Source organism: Periophthalmus magnuspinnatus, chromosome 6, assembly GCF_009829125.3.
Source record: "Periophthalmus magnuspinnatus isolate fPerMag1 chromosome 6, fPerMag1.2.pri, whole genome shotgun sequence".
Lineage (NCBI taxonomy): Eukaryota > Metazoa > Chordata > Actinopteri > Gobiiformes > Gobiidae > Periophthalmus > Periophthalmus magnuspinnatus.
Window position 1 is genome coordinate 16,050,505 of NC_047131.1, and position 17,346 is coordinate 16,067,850.

Consider the following 17,346-nt stretch of genomic DNA (forward strand, 5'->3'; position numbering starts at 1 on the left):
CATGGACATAGATATTGGTAATGCTAAACAGCACAGTAGCATCTCTATGGAGATACACAAGTTAAGCTTAAGGCATATTTTACTGAACTCTTGTGAGGAAAGTTCATTGTCTGCATTTGATCCATCTTTCAATTATTGCCACTGGGGCAACCTGTCAGGATCAGTGAGCTGCTGCCACACAGCGCTCAGAGACCCATCTCCAGATCTTCAGCCAGATCCTGAACATGTAAACGCCTCACAGAAAGGTCCGACCCGGGAGTCGAAAACTAGAACCTTTTTGCAATGAAATGTGAGAACTATCCTCTCAGCCACTGTGCTGCTAAGTGGCGGACAATCCACCAAACAGAGACGTAGTTCACATTTTCTTCAAAACATTTCACAGCTCAAGTTGCACATCATCGTCATGTATATACTGCTGTACAGATGCACATCTCCATGGAGAGCGGCATGGCAACGGCTTCTTCAGCTGAAAGACGAGGGAGCAGACAGGACAAAAGCATCAATACAACCCAGTGCTCAGTGCAAAGAGAAGATGACATACAGGGAATGGAGAGTCATTCACAGAGAACAGCTTCAAAGCACATCAAGAGATGGTAGTGAGGTAGAGAGAGAGTTTTGTACAGGTGGGAAGAGGATTAAGTTGAAATAGTCACAACATACATAAATTACTTTGCAAATATTACTAAACCAAAAAGTGCTGTGGGGTAAAGCTGAAAATAAGGTATGCTATTTGTAAACAGATTGTCACTTTCAGGATGTGGCTGTGCTTGTCGATGCCCAATTTCGTCAGATCTTGGAAGCTAAGGAAGGCTGGCCCTGGTTACTACTTGGATGGGAAACCACTGGGAATACCAGGTAAGACAGCAGCAGCTCTAGTGGAAACTGTTGTTGTGTCCTTAGGCAAGACAATTTACCTACCTTAGTATGAATGTGGTATATGTGAGTGTTGGTTGTGGTCAGAGGAAGCCTCGCTCCTGTCAGTCTGCATCACTGTAAAGAGCTTTGGGTCTCTTGAAACGTGCTATATAAATCTAATTGCATTATTATTGTTATTTATATTATCATAACTAACATCTTGTATCCTTCTTTTTGTCTCTCTTGGGGAATGCTGTTTATCAGCTTGACTCCATCTGAGACAACTGCTGTTGGCCTATAAAGCCATTAGAACTGAACTGAACCTGCCTGTGACAGTCAACCAATCACAGCCAGCTCTCTCATCCAATTTATGTATTTATTTATTTTATTTTATTTTTTTATTGGGACAATGCAACTGCACATCTGTGTCTGTTTATTCCTTTCTTGAATTTAATTATTTAAACTATTTAAACACTAACTCAAACAAACTTAAGTTGTTAAAATGCTATTGTACCACCCTAAAGACATAAAGAGGGGAAGCATAATGCAGAGGTACAGTCCACCACTCTCATTTTAGAACAACAAAATTAATACAAACAAAATAAAAATGAATTATAGGGGGCGTTAACTGACCTGGTTTGAGCCCAGTTTAGTCCTGATGTTGACTTGGCTTGGTCCAGGTCTAGTTTTAACATGTTGCGTTTACAAGTCTGAATACACCCTTAGCCCTTTCTCATAAAAAGTAAAACATGATATAACTTTCAAAAATGAAATTTTGTAAAATCTTAATGTGAGCTATATTAGTTATTTAAACAATAATTGAAACTGAATAGGCTATTAAAATACAATATAATTAAGTGTGTATGACAGGATATACTACTCATTTCTCCTAAACATAGTTAACAGTAAATTTTGGTGATTATAAGTGTATAATTTGACTTACTGGTTGGACAGAGGCAGCAGATATGACATGCTATATTAATCTGTCAAATGCACTTTAAAAGACAGACTCTTGGGTCGTGCCACGCCCACTCCGGTCCCTCTGCTTCAGTGCACAGTGCGCACTCGCCTCAGACAGAGTGAGCGAGGAGCTGCTCCAAGTTACTGTGTACAAGGACTCGGAGACGACACCAACCATGGATCATCTCGTGCGTAAATAGCACCAGCTCAACGTGTGCCAAAATACGCACGGTCGCCACATCCGGACATATGTTGGAGACGCACCGCGGTCATGGAGGGTCTACAAGCCGAACACCCCGGACTGGACATTGGGGAGGAGGAGGAGAAGTACCGCGCTCTCGCCTTGGACACGGCTCTGAGCACTCTGGCGGCTGTGCTCGTGTACGTTGTGGTGAAAGTGAGTGTGGATGGCATCAGGCATTGGCGAGCACGGGTGTCAGTGCTGATCGTGGGCTCGGGACCCGTGGGGCTCACCGCTGCCCTGGTCGCTGTCCGCTCGGGGAAGGTGCTGAAGCTGACCGTGCTGGACGAGAGGTACCGGAGCTCGCTGCTGTGCCGGCCCCAGCAGATCGCACTGGACCCCCGCAGCGTGAGGTTCCTCCTCGGGCTCGGGGTGGACTTCGATAACATGGAGGGCTGCTGGCACAACGAACATTTCTTCACCCGGATAGGCGTGTTTCAGGAGTATTTGCTGAGTATTTTGGAGCAGAGGAAGCATAAGGTGGACGTGAAGGTGCAGCTCGGGACCAAGGTACAGTCACCTATCAAATCTCTAATAAGATTTACCTTTTATACTTGTAAGATATTTTCCATCTTGGTCCATTAGCATGAGACAGCTGCAGCAAATTCACCGTTCCATCTAAAGTGAAGTTATTAGCCTACTGGATAAATTAGTACTGATGTACCATGTACTTGCTTGTCCCCATGGAGATTTATGGCTTGGCACGCAGTGTTCCATAGTCTTCCATATGGTAAATGGTCATGGTCATATTTCTATATAGCACTTTTCCACCTTCAAGGCACTCAAAATGCTTTACATCAAGGAACCACTTACCCAGTGTACACAGACACTAAGGGCAAAGTAGGTAAAGTGTCTTGCCCAATGACTCAATGACAGCATTCATCTTTGGGAGCTGACCGCTCTACCAATGGTGATTTTTATGTCGCGGGATTTGAACCTCCAACCTTTGGAGCAGAGGACAAACACTCTACCAGACAACTGAGCTACTGTCACTCTGTAGATGGGAAGAATACTTTGAAAATGTATTTAGTTACAGAATACTGAATACCTGCATTAAAATGTATTTTGTAACATATTCTGATACATGATCCAATCAGAGTACTTTGTTCTGAATGCTTAGAATACTTTTACAAGTTGCATTATATTATAGTGAAAAAATATGACATATAATTACCAACAGCTTGATTTTTGTTGCACTGTTATGCATTAATTTATGTCTAATTAGAGAAGGAAAATTGCGCACACACACACACTGTAAGAGTGGTGGTTCTTTTTTAGTACTGTGCACTGTGAATACTACCAAATGAAAAAGTAACTGTACTGGAATACAGTTACTCAAAATTAGTATTCAGAATATGTATTTGCAGTACATGTATTTAGTTACTGTCTGTAGCGCAGCATTAACGTTATTTATTTAGTAGAATGTGTATCGTTATGTGTTTTTTTAATGCCTAAAAACAGGTCTATATGGAAATCAATGTAATCTTCCTGTGAGCAGGCTTGTTGCTTCACCAAGCTGACCTGTAACTTGGCCTCCCCTATCTAATGCCATAATGTGGAATGTCCCAAACAAAGAAATAACAACTCTACACAGACAGACTATCCACCAGAAAAGTTACATAGTTTGGCTTTAAATTGCATCAAAGAGACACTTAAATTTCTTTCACTCCAAACTCAGTGGCAGTAAGCTTGTGTAGCCACAGCTCCATATAGTAGACTGGCCTAAACCAAGCTGCCCTTCTGACTACCACCCATCAAGCACACACCACATTCACAGATATAAGTAATGTGGATGAAGTGTCTTGCCCAAAGACTAAGTGATACTGTGCACTGGTCAGAGCTGGTCAGAGCCAGGCGCGCATATAACTGAACCAGACAGACATACAAAGTGAATAACACTAAACTAGAAATGAAAGTAACATTCACAATACAAGTCATTTGTTTTGGCTAGAAAAAAAAGGGGGACTGGAGCTGTATCCTGGGTTATATAAAAGCTGCCCTAGTTTATATTTTTATGTTTGGACCCTTGGGAATGAAGAAAAACATGCTTTATCAAACCTGATCTCTCCTTAGTGACGGGGTCAGTTTACAATAGACTTTGTTATCAGGGAAAATGTATCTCCAAAATCACTGCGTGGCTAAAAAAAAGGTCACACACTCTAATTACTTACTATTACTCAAGCAGAAGTAAGTAGTGATCTAAAAATGTGTCTACTCAAATGAGAGTAAAAATGTATTTGGGGAAACACAAGTAAGACCAAGTGTAAGAGTAACTGAAAGTACAGTGTCTGAAAGTACTGTCTGAAGTAATCTGATTTCTTATTTAAAGTAAAGTTTGAACCCTCCTTATGGTTAGCAGTATAATTCTATCCAAAGCTCAGCCCACATGCCTATGTCACCCATGCTCCCCCACAGCAATTTTGCATAAATATACAAAAGCAGGATAAAAAAAAAAAATACACTACAGCTTCACAAACTTGATTCTATGTGCAGTAGTTTTATTAGTGGATTGTATGCTGATTGTACTCTGGCAGCACCAAAAAGGAAAATGAAACTTATTAAACATGTTAATATGTTGTGTCAGTGAATATAGCATTTGGAAAACAATAAAAGCCCATAGATGTGTAATACCCCGTCTTTAAAAACAGACTTAGTTGCTTATATGTATAGGGAGCAAACTGACAAAAAAACAAAATGAATTTTCCCTGCAGTGTCTCACCTCATCCCTTGTAAATTATCTGATAGATGACACAGAGGATGAGTTACGCAATCGTGATTTGTGTGTGTCTCAGTTTATCCACAGACCTGGTAATATGATATGATATAATGGAGAAGGATCACTTTACACATTTACACCTGATTCAGGAGCTCAGACAAAGCCCTGAGAGCCCTGTGCCCTGACACTGTCTGAGAGGAGAAAGAAGAAGTTATGTCATAAGACCTCAAAAAGCACACCTCGTTTTAGCTTTAAAGTCCCAAAACTCAAATGAAAGAGGCCATTTTTGTTAGGAAAGACAATCCTTGCTTGAACAGGAATGGGGGCCTTAGACATCATCTATCCCCCATCTATAATTCCTTCCTCAGAACCAAAGCAAACAAAGGAAACAACAAGAGCAACAGAGCGAGCCAGGATGCCAGTTGTGAAAGCACCCATTTAAAGTGATCGATATAAGGCAATCCCAAGACCTATAGACCATATACTCACTTTTAATTTTAATTTTGCACATTTTCAAAACAACAATTGCAATATTTAAAAGTTTTCAATATATCTCTCACCTGGATTTGATTTCAGTTTCTTTTGTTTACTTGCTGTAGATGGAATCATTTTGGCTGTTTGTTTTTGTCTGTCCCTGCTGTGTGCAGTTGTCTCTTGTTGAGTCAGTATGCAGCATTATCAAAGCAATTTCAAGTGAATCAAATGTAATTCTGTGGCCTGCCTCCTCCTACGTGTCCTTCTCTGCCCTTTTTCCCTGTGTCTGTTTTATTGAGGCTGTGCGCTACATACAGAGCATCTGCTGAGAAAATATAACATCTTGTACATGTCACAGCCTTGAGCCTGTCTGTTTAAAAAATGGGACCTGTCACAGGAGTGAGTCTCTGAGGACGTAGTGATGTTAGGATTCATAAAAAGAATATTATTTTGTTCTAAATTAATACTGTGTCCATTTGTCCTTGGAGGTTGAATTTTACGAGTTCCGACTTGTACATTTAAAGTGGAAGACTCATCCATCACAATCCATCGATCCTCCATCCATTAATTCCCACTTGGAAAGTCAAGCAACATTTCAGAAGTTTCCAAGTTAAAAAGTTCAAAATGACTGCCCCCTGCATTTGGATAAACTTATCCGATATCCAACAGTTAAAATATTGATAGTACTTGTGTTATTTTGCCAGTAGATGCTCTGTACTGTCCACGTGCTTCAGTGAACCAGCTCCTCCACAGCCTCTGAGTCTCTGCAGTTTTAAATGTGCTGTTATGCTCTGTTGTGCTAATGGCTACACAGACTAAATGACGACAAAAGCAAAAAATCATAACCTAAAATTGTTATAACAATGTGTGGGTTACTAAATGAACTTAAATCGTTATCATCTTGGCTGATTTGAACACTTCCCCTAGTTTTTATTACTAGTTTTATGGCATTATTGCAGATTATTCTGTAATGTACTGGATACAGGTTAAATGGAATGCAGCATGATGCTTGCTTCAACAGACTTGCAAGGACAGCAACTTAAAAAATCATCAAATTGCTTTGCATATTATTTTACCATTGCTCGTATTACTCCTAGCCCAAGGTTAAGAGATCTAAAAAGTAAATTTAAAGTTACACTTTGTAACTTTTCTGAAGGAAGATCTGCCAGCTGCTTGTCTCCATGGAGATGTTATTCTTATACCCATAATGTTACGTATGGCTTTAAATATTTCACTCTTGCATTTATTCAACTACAGGTGTCAATATTGCAATATATTCAATATATAAATGGACATAGTTAACCTGCTAGCCGCCATGTTCCAAATAGAATGTGAACATGTGTGCACTTCTGGCTCCAATTCACTTTACACTGAAAAATTGTCACCCTTCTCTCTGCAATAGCTGCAGTGAGCCTCATCATTTTGGTCTTAAAATGTTTGTATTAAACTGCTCTGTATTATCCTGGTGTTTTTATTTCACCATTTTGTCCATAAATCATGATATGAACATTAATAACAAATCAGGTGCCTTCTTCCTACGAGGTCGCTCCCGCAAGCGTTAGCAACAAGTTTGATTGACAGTGTTACTAAGCGCCCGCTTCTTGCTAAACGAGCAGGAAGGGACATTACCTTTAATAGTCTGGCTCTGGTTTGACTCTTTCATTGTTCTGATACTCGTGGTTGGAACTCGGCTCCAAATTCACCCCTGTAACCAATAGCCTCAATGAGCTTCATTTGACTGGAGCCGAGCGCTGTGAGTGACGTCCCGCTCACTTCTTTAAACAGTGTAGGACACAGGTTTTGTGGCTATAATAAAAGCCCAGAAGAACTTTTTAACTGTGCTATAAATTTTGAGAACAAACTCTAAAGAATGTCATAAATGTGGTATTTTTGGCAAGACCAGCTGAAGAAATAAACTGAAGCTGCCCAGTTTGTTATTGAAAATAGTAAACAGAATCGGTGCCAGTATCAAACCCTGTGGTGCTCCTTTGACTATGTTCATGAAGTCAGACTTTACCCCGTCCATAAAAACACATGGGTTCTTACTGATAGCTAGTGGTCAGAATTCCCAGTGGACAGTAAACACCAATGGCCTTGAGCAGTAAATACAGTGAATGGAATCGAATGCTTTGGACAGATCGACATATTAAAGACCTGTACCTGCTTTTTTCCATGTATCTGAGTAAGATTTGTCTTGCCCCAGTACAGATGTATTGTATAAGCGGCTCTTGTGCTCAAAATGAGACTGCTGTGTACTCCCTGCATCTAATTATAGTGTTATCTAAGAATCAGGGCTGTTAGCATGCTAGCTGTGGTTGGCTTTACTGTGATGGGCAAAACTGCTCTGACCTCTGAAAGTTAGCTTATAAACTCATTGTGGTGAATAATTACAACGTTTGGAATGTATGAGGTAAGTGCGCAATAACTTTTAAAATGAACTAGCTCTGTTTTGCATGTTATTAAGACAGTAAAAAAAACAGGTAGAGCACCTTTAACAGTGTATGTAGTTGATGAAATGTTTTGTTTTGTTTCGCTGCAGTTCTCTGAGGAGTACGTGCGGCGCCTTCCCTCCACGGACTGGCCCCAGGTCATCGTGGTGGCCGACGGGTCCTGTGGAGACACCTGCTCTGTGCTGGGACTGAGCTCAGACTACACTGTGGAGTCCTGTCAGGCCTATGGAGCTAACGCTACAATAGAGAGACTAGACCAGAGACAGGTTGGAGTCTCTGATCAGATCCTTTTACATTCGACTGTGCCTTTTGTGTTTACATTCATAATTATCTTATTAACATCTCATCTCTACACTTAATTTAAGGGAACTCTATGTAGCCAGCACTCTTGTAGTTTTAAAAAGGTACTACCAACCAACTGGATTTCAGCACTGAACAGGCAACCCAAATGAGAGACTCATATGAGGCTCATTCTGCTGTCTGATTGGATATTCGCCTTGAGAACCAAAACACAAAATGATGACCTAAACATCTTGGCCATCGTGTTCTTTGTTTTTGTAATTTGAATAAATCAGCATTACAGTTGTTGAACATGTTTACATTGTATCTGGGGACACAGTTAAGTCATGTTTATGGAATTTTATATCAAAATCTTACATACAGATCCTGTAAAATGCTCAACTGATCATCAAACATGACCAGCCTCATCTTAACTCGCCAGTCGGTGGTGGCAAAACTTAGTAGTTCTGTAGCCACAGCTGCCCTGGGGTAGACTGACAAGAGTGTGGCAGCTAATTTCAGCATTCAGCCCCTTCGAACCCCTGCTTATTGACTGGAGGAGATTGTTGATGTTTTTTCCAAACTATCTCACAAAAAGATTGTTAAAAGTAGTTTAACCTTTCTAATAAGTAATACCGTGATATATTTCTGCACTTTTCTGTTCAGTGCTACAGCCCAGTCACTTTTTGCGTGACTGACCCTCAGCAAAGACATTTACAAAGACATTTTAGCACAGCTGATTCCAAAAATATCACCGCCCTTGGGATCATCTATTCTTTTTTGTGTTGACATTGCCTCTTTGTTGACAATTTCCTGTGAAATGTGTCATGTACTCATCCACCGTATAATTTAGAAGAGACTGAACAGACTACAGCTCTGTGTTTACTGACAGGTGAAGGGAGGACACACAGGATATTGCAGGATACTAGAGCGACGCGTTGGCCCCATAAAACACATCATAAACAAATAGTGTCGAGGAGCACCTGGGGACCATCTCTGAGCAGAATGTCAACTGGCTTTTGTAGACTATGGGCTTCATCTGAAAATATATCATTTCATTTATCTACCCAGTTTAAATCTTTTGTGTCCCCTATCCTTATGACTAGATTGGGTTGTTTTCCTAAATCCATGAAACCAGAATGACATCTCTGTTTTTATACAGAGGAATATCTGATCACCAGTCCCTTTGTTACATCTCGAAACAGAACCAAACATAATCATGCAATCAGATTTGTTTACTTCAGTGACATGGAAATCCCCAGTGTTTTTCTGTCCTATGTGACATTTTTTTCTTTTCTTTTTTCCTCATAAGCAGAAACCTTATGTGCACCCATGATATATATGACTCATATAATTTGACACACACGGTTATATTTTCTCCATGTATTTCTATAGCAGGGATGATTCACGGTTTCACAAATAGACAGGTCAAGGTGAGGGTTGCTGCTTTATTGTGATCACAGACATCTCCGTGTGTTACCAGGACCCTATTCTCCGAACACATGCCCAGAATGTGCTCCCGTGATGGGCCGCAGACGCCTGCGATTGGCCCCTCTGCTGGATGTTTCCTGAGATGATTGAATTTAGCTCCCAGGATATGAGCTGTTTAAAGCTACTGTCCGGTCTGCACGCCCCCTTCCCTTTGTGGTCATCTCCTTCTGGTTCTCTGCTACATTAAAGGCTTGTTCACTAGTCCATTGGACAGATGGTCACATTTGGATCTGTAAAAGTATAAGAGACATACTAGTGTGAAGTGGTGGGACTCAAGTGATTTGTGGAAACCTAAACTTGTTATAGTTTCGGTCAGATTAATGTTCAAATGAAATGAAATTCTATGTAAGGCAGCACCAATACTACATTTAAAATTTTTTTTTAAATCAAAAATATTTCATCTATGTAATCTATTTTTTACTGTTAAAGATGCACTGATCTAGGTACTGGTATTGGACATCTGCGTTAATCCTGAAAAAAATGTTTGATCGGACATCACCTTCAAACATCGGTTCAGCTGATATCGTTGTTGAACATATAAACTGATAAGACTATAGACTGGTCGTAGTTGGCCCAGAAGGTCTCATGTTTTTATTTAGAGGTTGTTCTGTAGTTACTTGAGAGATAAATAACAGCTACATAACACATTTGGATCAGTTTTGTCTTCTTTATAGGAAATAAATGCTGTTTTCAGTCTCTGCTCTGGTATCGGTTGATATCGGATATCAGCAGATATTCAAAGCTGCTGTAAAAATCTGTAGAAATCAGTGTCAGAACTGAAAAACCTAAATTGGGGCATCCCTATTATTAATATTGTCTTGACATAACTGTCTATTGAAGTAAATATACATGTTGAGTATATGTTATTGTTAGAAGAGACTACAATACTAATTATCATATTAATATGAGTATATTTTAAGCAGTAAACGGTGGAAGATCAAGACTTAAGTCCGCAGAATTGTTCAAAAAGTCTGAATACTACATATAAATTACATTTATAGATCTAGACATTTCAATCTTACAGTTTCTAGTGGATATTGATTTCATTATGTACCTTTCCTCCATGCAGGTGCCCACTCCTGAGATCCGTGCTCACAGCCTGTTCTTCGACCTGTCTGCGTATGGTGTGGAGGCCCTCAGGGAACACAAGAGTCCCTCAGCCAAACCAGGCTTCCACCTCAAGATCTATGGAACCTTCAGGAACCGCTACATGGCCTTGGTCTGCCCCGCTTCTGACACCAAAATGGTCCGCTTCCTCCGTCACACCGCCAATGCCTCTGTGAGTGGCTTTACTGTCAACATTAGTTATTGATATTGATGTAGATTCTTTCCAATATCTAAAATAACAATGAGTTTCAGTTCAAAACTGCAGTGCTGATTTCTGCTGGACCTGATGGCTCCGCCTATGGAAAGAGGTTTCTCTTAGTGAGCAGTAGATTTGTAAAAATGTACCAAAAACTGCTATTTTTTTAATCCAAACAGTGAAGCAAGTACAGAGCAGTGGGTGTGTCTATGGGGTAGGTGAAAACGTGACTTTTCAGAGCAATAGCACCTCAAAGGCAAGACTATAAAGATTACTCAAACATATCTAAATCAACCAAAATCCTCTTCTCATTTACCCTCTCGAAATTGAGGTACACACCAACTGCTCTGTACTTCATTCTCCAATTTTATTTTCTTAATCGGTGATACACGCAGGATTCGGCAGCGTCTCCTAGTAGTTTTTCAAATGAAAAAAATCTGATACTCACCAGCTTGATCTGCAGTTATCCAAAGGAGGGGCCGACAACTGCATGCAATGATGTTTGCGGCAACGTCAGCTCCCACTGGGCAGTTCCACTTTAACTTATAGTATCCGCTAGCCCTGCTGACATACTAGGCTACATAACACATCAGAAAGAGCATGGGAAGAGATGGTCTGTCACGTCTGTCTCAAAGATGTGTAAAATAGTCTTTTATAACTCGTTTATGGTGTCTGCAGTGGTGAATGTGGTATGTGAGTAGATGACCGTTCACACAGGTATTCACTGAGTCCATCTCCTTTCCACAGCGCTGTTGCTATGTGGGTGGCCCATTCAATGCACTGTTACCTGGAAACGGGACTCTGCAAAGTATGGGTTAAAAACAAGCGGAGACAAGCAATTCTAGACAATCAAGTCACAGCAATAGACACAATTATTTCTGCATGAAAAAGTACAGATTTTTGTAAACACAAGGGTGGAATATATGGAAAAGAAAGGGAAAATAACTGTAAGTACTAATGGGGTTTATACAATGATGCATAGTTTAGTTTGAATGAAGGAAAAGTTAAAATATGCTACTTAATACATTTTATTTTTATCAACAATTTAATTTCACAACATAACGTCAACATGTATTTATGTATCAAAATGTTTATGCAGAATTAAAACATTTGTCTATTAAGAGCAGTGGTCATATCAAGTTTTATGCCTAGATTTGCATGCTTTATGGCTTTAGCATTTCAACATAAACATTTCAACAACATCATTCAATTAAAGCCGCAAGTGGCAATGATCGCTCTACCCATCCTGTGCTCTCCCCTCCCAAGCATCCGCACCAGACTTCTGATCTTCTGGCATTGTATTCTCTTTGCCTGACCAGGCAAACTTGTAACAGAGTACTACCTCCCTCTCCTATCCACTTATGCTCTCAGATTATGAAGAACATTTTCCATCAATCGTTTAACGTGTATAAGACAGACATCGAACCGCGCCTGAGTGAGGTGACCCTGCACCAGCTCCAGTGCTCCAGGCGCCTGTTCGAAGTGCAGCTGTCCCACCGCACTGTCAGCGCTGCCTACATCACCGGGGACAACGTCGCCGTCGTTGTGGAGGGGGAGGCGGCCCGTGTGCTCAGCCTCGACACAGGTACAGTCTGCTGGGATGTGTGTGTGGAGGGGGAGGCGGCCCATGTGCTCAGCCTCGACACAGGTACAGTCAACTACAATGTGTGTGTGTGAGAGAGACAATATTTATCATATTACAATACAGAGCATGTATTTCCTGTGGAGAACAGCTGAAGAAAGTCAAGCTCAAGCCCATATGATGGTGCACGGCCATCATCAGCTCCATCCTCACCTCCTCCATCACTGCGGTACGCCGGAGCCACAGCCAGGGACACAGACTGCAGTGCATTGTGCGGTCCACTGAGAAGGTGATCAGCTGCAGCCTCCCATCTCCCCAGTACATTGGGGCAAGCAGGTCGGATCACAAGCTGATCCTTCTCACCCTGAACATGGACTAATTGAGCCACTCTCCTTAGGCAGGCGGGTACGGTCCATTAGGACCAGAGACTTCTCACCATAAGAACAGTTTCTTCTCCTCTGCTGTTGGACTCATGAATCATGAATCATCATCTGTCACTTAACACCAGCAACACCAGTTACTGTCACTTTAAGCATCTGTAATTAACCTACTTGCACTGATAGTTTTGCATTGTTGTTTTTCCCATACTGTATATTTTGTATATGTTCAGTGAAAAGTCTATTTTTACTCTCCTGCTTTTAATGCATGCATTATTTTTATTTTATCATCATTTTTTATTTATATATAGTTTATTATTCATGGTCTTATGATGCAACATACCGCAGAAGCCGTCTGTGCAGCAGAGTGGAAAAAGGCTCCTCCTGTTTCCTGTGTGAAAATCACATTTACCTTTGTGGTCTTCAGGTTGTGGAGTGAACCTGGGTCTGCGTGGTTTGGAGTCTTTGGGGACCTTCATCTATGGCATGGCTACAGCAGTGGATCAGAGCGACGTGCTGGAAGCTCTGTCAGCCAAAATGAGTCATTCCAAGCAAGTGTCCCAGGACTTTAAACGAACGGGCCTGTCTGAGGCCATGTACCACTGACTGCTGCCCTCTAGTGGAGCTTTTCTGTACCAATCATGTGCCACCCGTGTTTGGAGTAGGCTGTTCAGTTGAGATAGACCTACTGCTGACCCTAAGTGACCATATATAAGGATTAAAACTATATGGTGATATTGTTGTTATTGTCTTTAAAGTGATAGTATGTAACTTTCTGGAGGTGGAAAGTCAACTGCATGATTCCATGAAAATAGAATGTTCTTCAAAATACTTCAGAATATTCTCCATGGAGAAAGATATGTTTTATACCATACTGTGTAAGGTTATAGCCAAAGGAACAACATCTCTAGGGAAACAAGCAAGAAGAAGGCCAAATAAGAGTCAGGTTTGTGGAGATGTGAGCCAACCAAGAGTAAGGACACATGTTTTACTTTTATTCAGTGCAATAAAAACATCCATCATCAAAAAACATGTTTTTTATTTTAGTCTATGTTGCCTTTATTTACTTTCATTTACTATTCATTTTATTACAGTATAATCAGACAGGGGGCGGGTGCAGAGAGATCCGGGCGGCAGTCGAAGGCGGGGACCTCGACGACCGGATCTCCGGACATGGAGACTAGCTCTGGGGACATGGAATGTCACCTCGCTGTGGGGGAAGGAGCCTGAGCTTGAGCGGGAGGTTGAGCGTTACCGGCTAGATATAGTCGGCCTCACCTCCACGCACAGCTTGGGCTCTGGAACCCAACTTCTTGAGAGGGGTTGGAATCTCCATTTCTCTGGCGTTGCCCGCAGGGAGCGGCGGCGAGCTGGTGTGGGCTTGCTCATTGCCCCACAGCTCAGCCGCTGCGTGTTGGGGTTCACTCCGGTGAACGAGAGGGTCGCGTCCCTGTGCCTTCGGGTCGGGGACAGGTCTCTCACTGTTGTGTCGGCCTACGGGCCAAGCAGCAGTGCAGAGTACCCGGCCTTCTTGGAGTCCCTGGGAGGGGTACTAGACAGTGCACCAACTGGGGACTCCGTTGTTCTCCTGGGGGACTTCAACGCCCATGTGGGTAACGACAGTGACACTTGGAGGGGCGTGATTGGGAGGAACGACCTCCCCGATCTGAACCCGAGCGGTGTTTTGTTATTGGACTTCTGTGCTAGTCACAGTTTGTCCATAACAAACACCATGTTCGAGCACAAGGGTGTCCATCGGTGCACGTGGCACCAGGACACTCTAGGTCGGAGGTCGATGATCGACTTTGTTGTCGTGTCATCTGACCTCCGACCGCGTGTCTTGGACACTCGGGTGAAGAGAGGGGCTGAGCTGTCAACTGATCACCACCTGGTGGTGAGTTGGATCCACTGGCGGAGGAGGAAGCCGGACAGACCTGGCAGGCCCAAGCGCATTGTGAGGGTCTGCTGGGAACGTCTGGCGGAGCCCTCTATCAGGGGGGTCTTCAACTCCCACCTCCGGGAGAGCTTCTCCCTGATCCCGGGGGAGGTTGGAGACATGGACTCCGAGTGGGCCATGTTCTCCACCTCTATTGTCGATGCGGCTGCTCGTAGCTGTGGTCGTAAGGTCTGTGGTGCTTGTCGCGGCGGCAATCCCCGAACCCGGTGGTGGACACCGGAAGTAAGGGATGCCGTCAAGCTGAAGAAGGAGTCTTATCAAGCCTTGTTGGCTCGTGGGACTCCTGAGGCAGCTGATGAGTACCGGCGGGCCAAGCGTGCCGCGGCTCGGGCAGTCACAGAGGCAAAAATCGGGGTTGGGAGGAGTTCGGGGAGGCCATGGAGGAGGACTATCGGACGGCCTCAAAGAGATTCTGGCAAACCGTCCGACGCCTCAGGAGGGGGAAGCAGTACTTCACCAACACTGTTTACAGTGCGGGTGGAGAGCTGCTGACCTCGACTGGGGATGTTGTCGGGCGGTGCAAGGAATACTTTGAGGATCTCCTCAATCCCACTGTCACGGCTTCCGAGGAGGAAGCAGAAACTAGGGACCCAGAGGCGGACTCGTCCATCACCCTGGCTGAAGTCACTGAGGTGGTTGGCAAGCTCCTCGGTGGCAAGGCTCCGGGGGTGGACAAGATCCGTCCTGAGTACCTCAAGTCTCTGGATGTTGTGGGGCTGTCTTGGCTGACACGTCTCTGCAACATCGCGTGGCGGTCGGGGACAGTACCTGTGGAGTGGCAGACCGGGGTGGTGGTCCCTCTGTATAAGAAGGGGGACCAGAGGGTGTGTTCCAATTATAGGGGAATCACACTCCTCAGCCTTCCCGATAAGGTCTATTCCAGGGTACTGGAGAGGAGAATCCGACCGATAGTCAAACCTCAGATTCAGGAGGAGCAGAGTGGTTTTCGTCCCGGTCGTGGAACACTGGACCAGCTCTATACTCTCCATCGGGTCCTCGAGGGCTCATGGGAGTATGCCCAACCAGTCCACATGTGTTTTGTGGATCTGGAGAAGGCATTCGACAGTGTCCCTCGTGGTGTCCTTTGGGGGGTGCTCTGGGAGTATGGGGTCCGGGGCTCTTTGCTAAGGGCTGTCCGGTCCCTGTATGACCGGAGCAGGAGCTGTGTTCGCATTGCCGGCAGTAAGTCAGACCTGTTCCCAGTGCATGTTGGACTCCGCCAGGGCTGCCCTTTGTTCACGAGTGAGGGAAGGATGGAGCGGGAGATTGACAGGCGGATCGGTGCAGCGTCTGCAGTGATGCGGTCGCTGTATCGGTCCGTTGTGGTGAAGAAGGAGCTGAGCCCAAAGGCGAAGCTCTCGATTTACCGGTCAATCTACATTCCTACCCTCACCTATGGTCATGACGCCGCTGCCGCTGCTCCTACACGTTGAGAGAAACCAGTTGAGGTGGCTCGGGCATCTGCTCAGGATGCCTCCTGGACGCCTCCCTAGGGAGGTGTTCTGGGCATGTCCCACTGGGAGGAGGCCCCGGGGAAGACCCAGGACACGCTGGAGGGACTATGTCTCTCGGCTAGCCTGGGAACGCCTTGGGGTCCCACCGGAGGAGCTGGAGGACATGTCCGGGGTGAGGGAAGTCCGGGAGTCCCTGCTTAGACTGCTGCCCCCGCGACCCGGCCCCGGATAAGTGGAAGAAAATGGATGGATGGATGGATGGATAATCAGACAGCCGACTAAATGTCCTTGTTTAGACTTGGTTTAATCCTGAATTAGTCCTGGTTTAACCTTTGTTTATACCTGGTTTAATCCTGGTTTAGTTCTGGTCAGTTTTCCACATGGTTTAGTGCTGCTTTAGTCTTGATTAATTTTGGTTTAGACCTGGTGTAGGCTTATTTTAGTCATGTTTCAGTCTCGGCTTAGTCCTAGTTTAGTGCTGGTTTAGTCTTGTTTTAGTCCTGGTTAAGGCCTTGTTTACTCTTGGTTTAGTCCTGTTTTAGTCTTGGTTTAGTCCTGGTTTAATCCTGGTTAAGTACGTGGTTTAGTACTGGTTAGTTTTCACATGGTTTAGTTGTGGTTTAGTCTGATTTCAGTCCTGGTTTAATCCTGGTTTAGTCCTGGTTTAGTGCTGGTTAGATCGGATATGATTTGGTCCTGGCTTAGTCCTGGATTTCACATGGTTTAGTCCTGCTTTAGTGTTGGTTTAGTCTTGGTTTAGTCCTAGTTTAGTCCTGGTTTAATCCTGCTTTAGTGTTAGTTTAGTCCTGGTTTTCACATGGTTTAGTCCTGTGTAGTCCTGGTTTAGTCCTATTTAGTGCTGGTTTAGTCCTGGTTTAGCCCAGGTTTTCACATGGATTAGTCCTGGTTTAGTCTTGGTTTAGTCCTGGTTTAGTCCTGGTTTAGTCTTGGTTCACCCCTGGTTTGTTTTAGTGCTGGTTTAGTGCTGGTTTAGTTCTGGTTTGGTTTAGTCCTGGTTTAGTCTTGTTTTAGTCCTGGTTTAGTGCTGGTTTAGTGCTTGTTTAGTCCTGGTTTAGTCCTGGTTTACACAATATAAATAGGACAATGCAGAGCTTCTCTTTTCTCTCATGTTCAGTTAAAATCTGACGCTATGATGCGATGAGCCAATATTTTTGTTACAATGGCATTTAAGGTCGTCACACAAAAC

At 43.5% G+C, this 17,346-nt stretch overlaps 1 protein-coding gene across 1 annotated transcript; it reads left to right on the top strand.

Moving 5' to 3' along the window:
* The first annotated feature begins 1,927 nt into the window (after positions 1–1,927).
* On the top strand, positions 1,928–13,753 carry si:dkey-234i14.6 (uncharacterized). The gene is made up of 5 exons (XM_055222451.1): positions 1,928–2,566; positions 7,786–7,962; positions 10,536–10,745; positions 12,141–12,354; positions 13,156–13,753. The coding sequence occupies exons 1-5, from the start codon at positions 2,087–2,089 to the stop codon at positions 13,332–13,334; spliced, it is 1,260 nt and encodes a 419-aa protein (XP_055078426.1). The 5' UTR covers positions 1,928–2,086; the 3' UTR covers positions 13,335–13,753.
* The last annotated feature ends 3,593 nt before the right edge of the window (positions 13,754–17,346 follow it).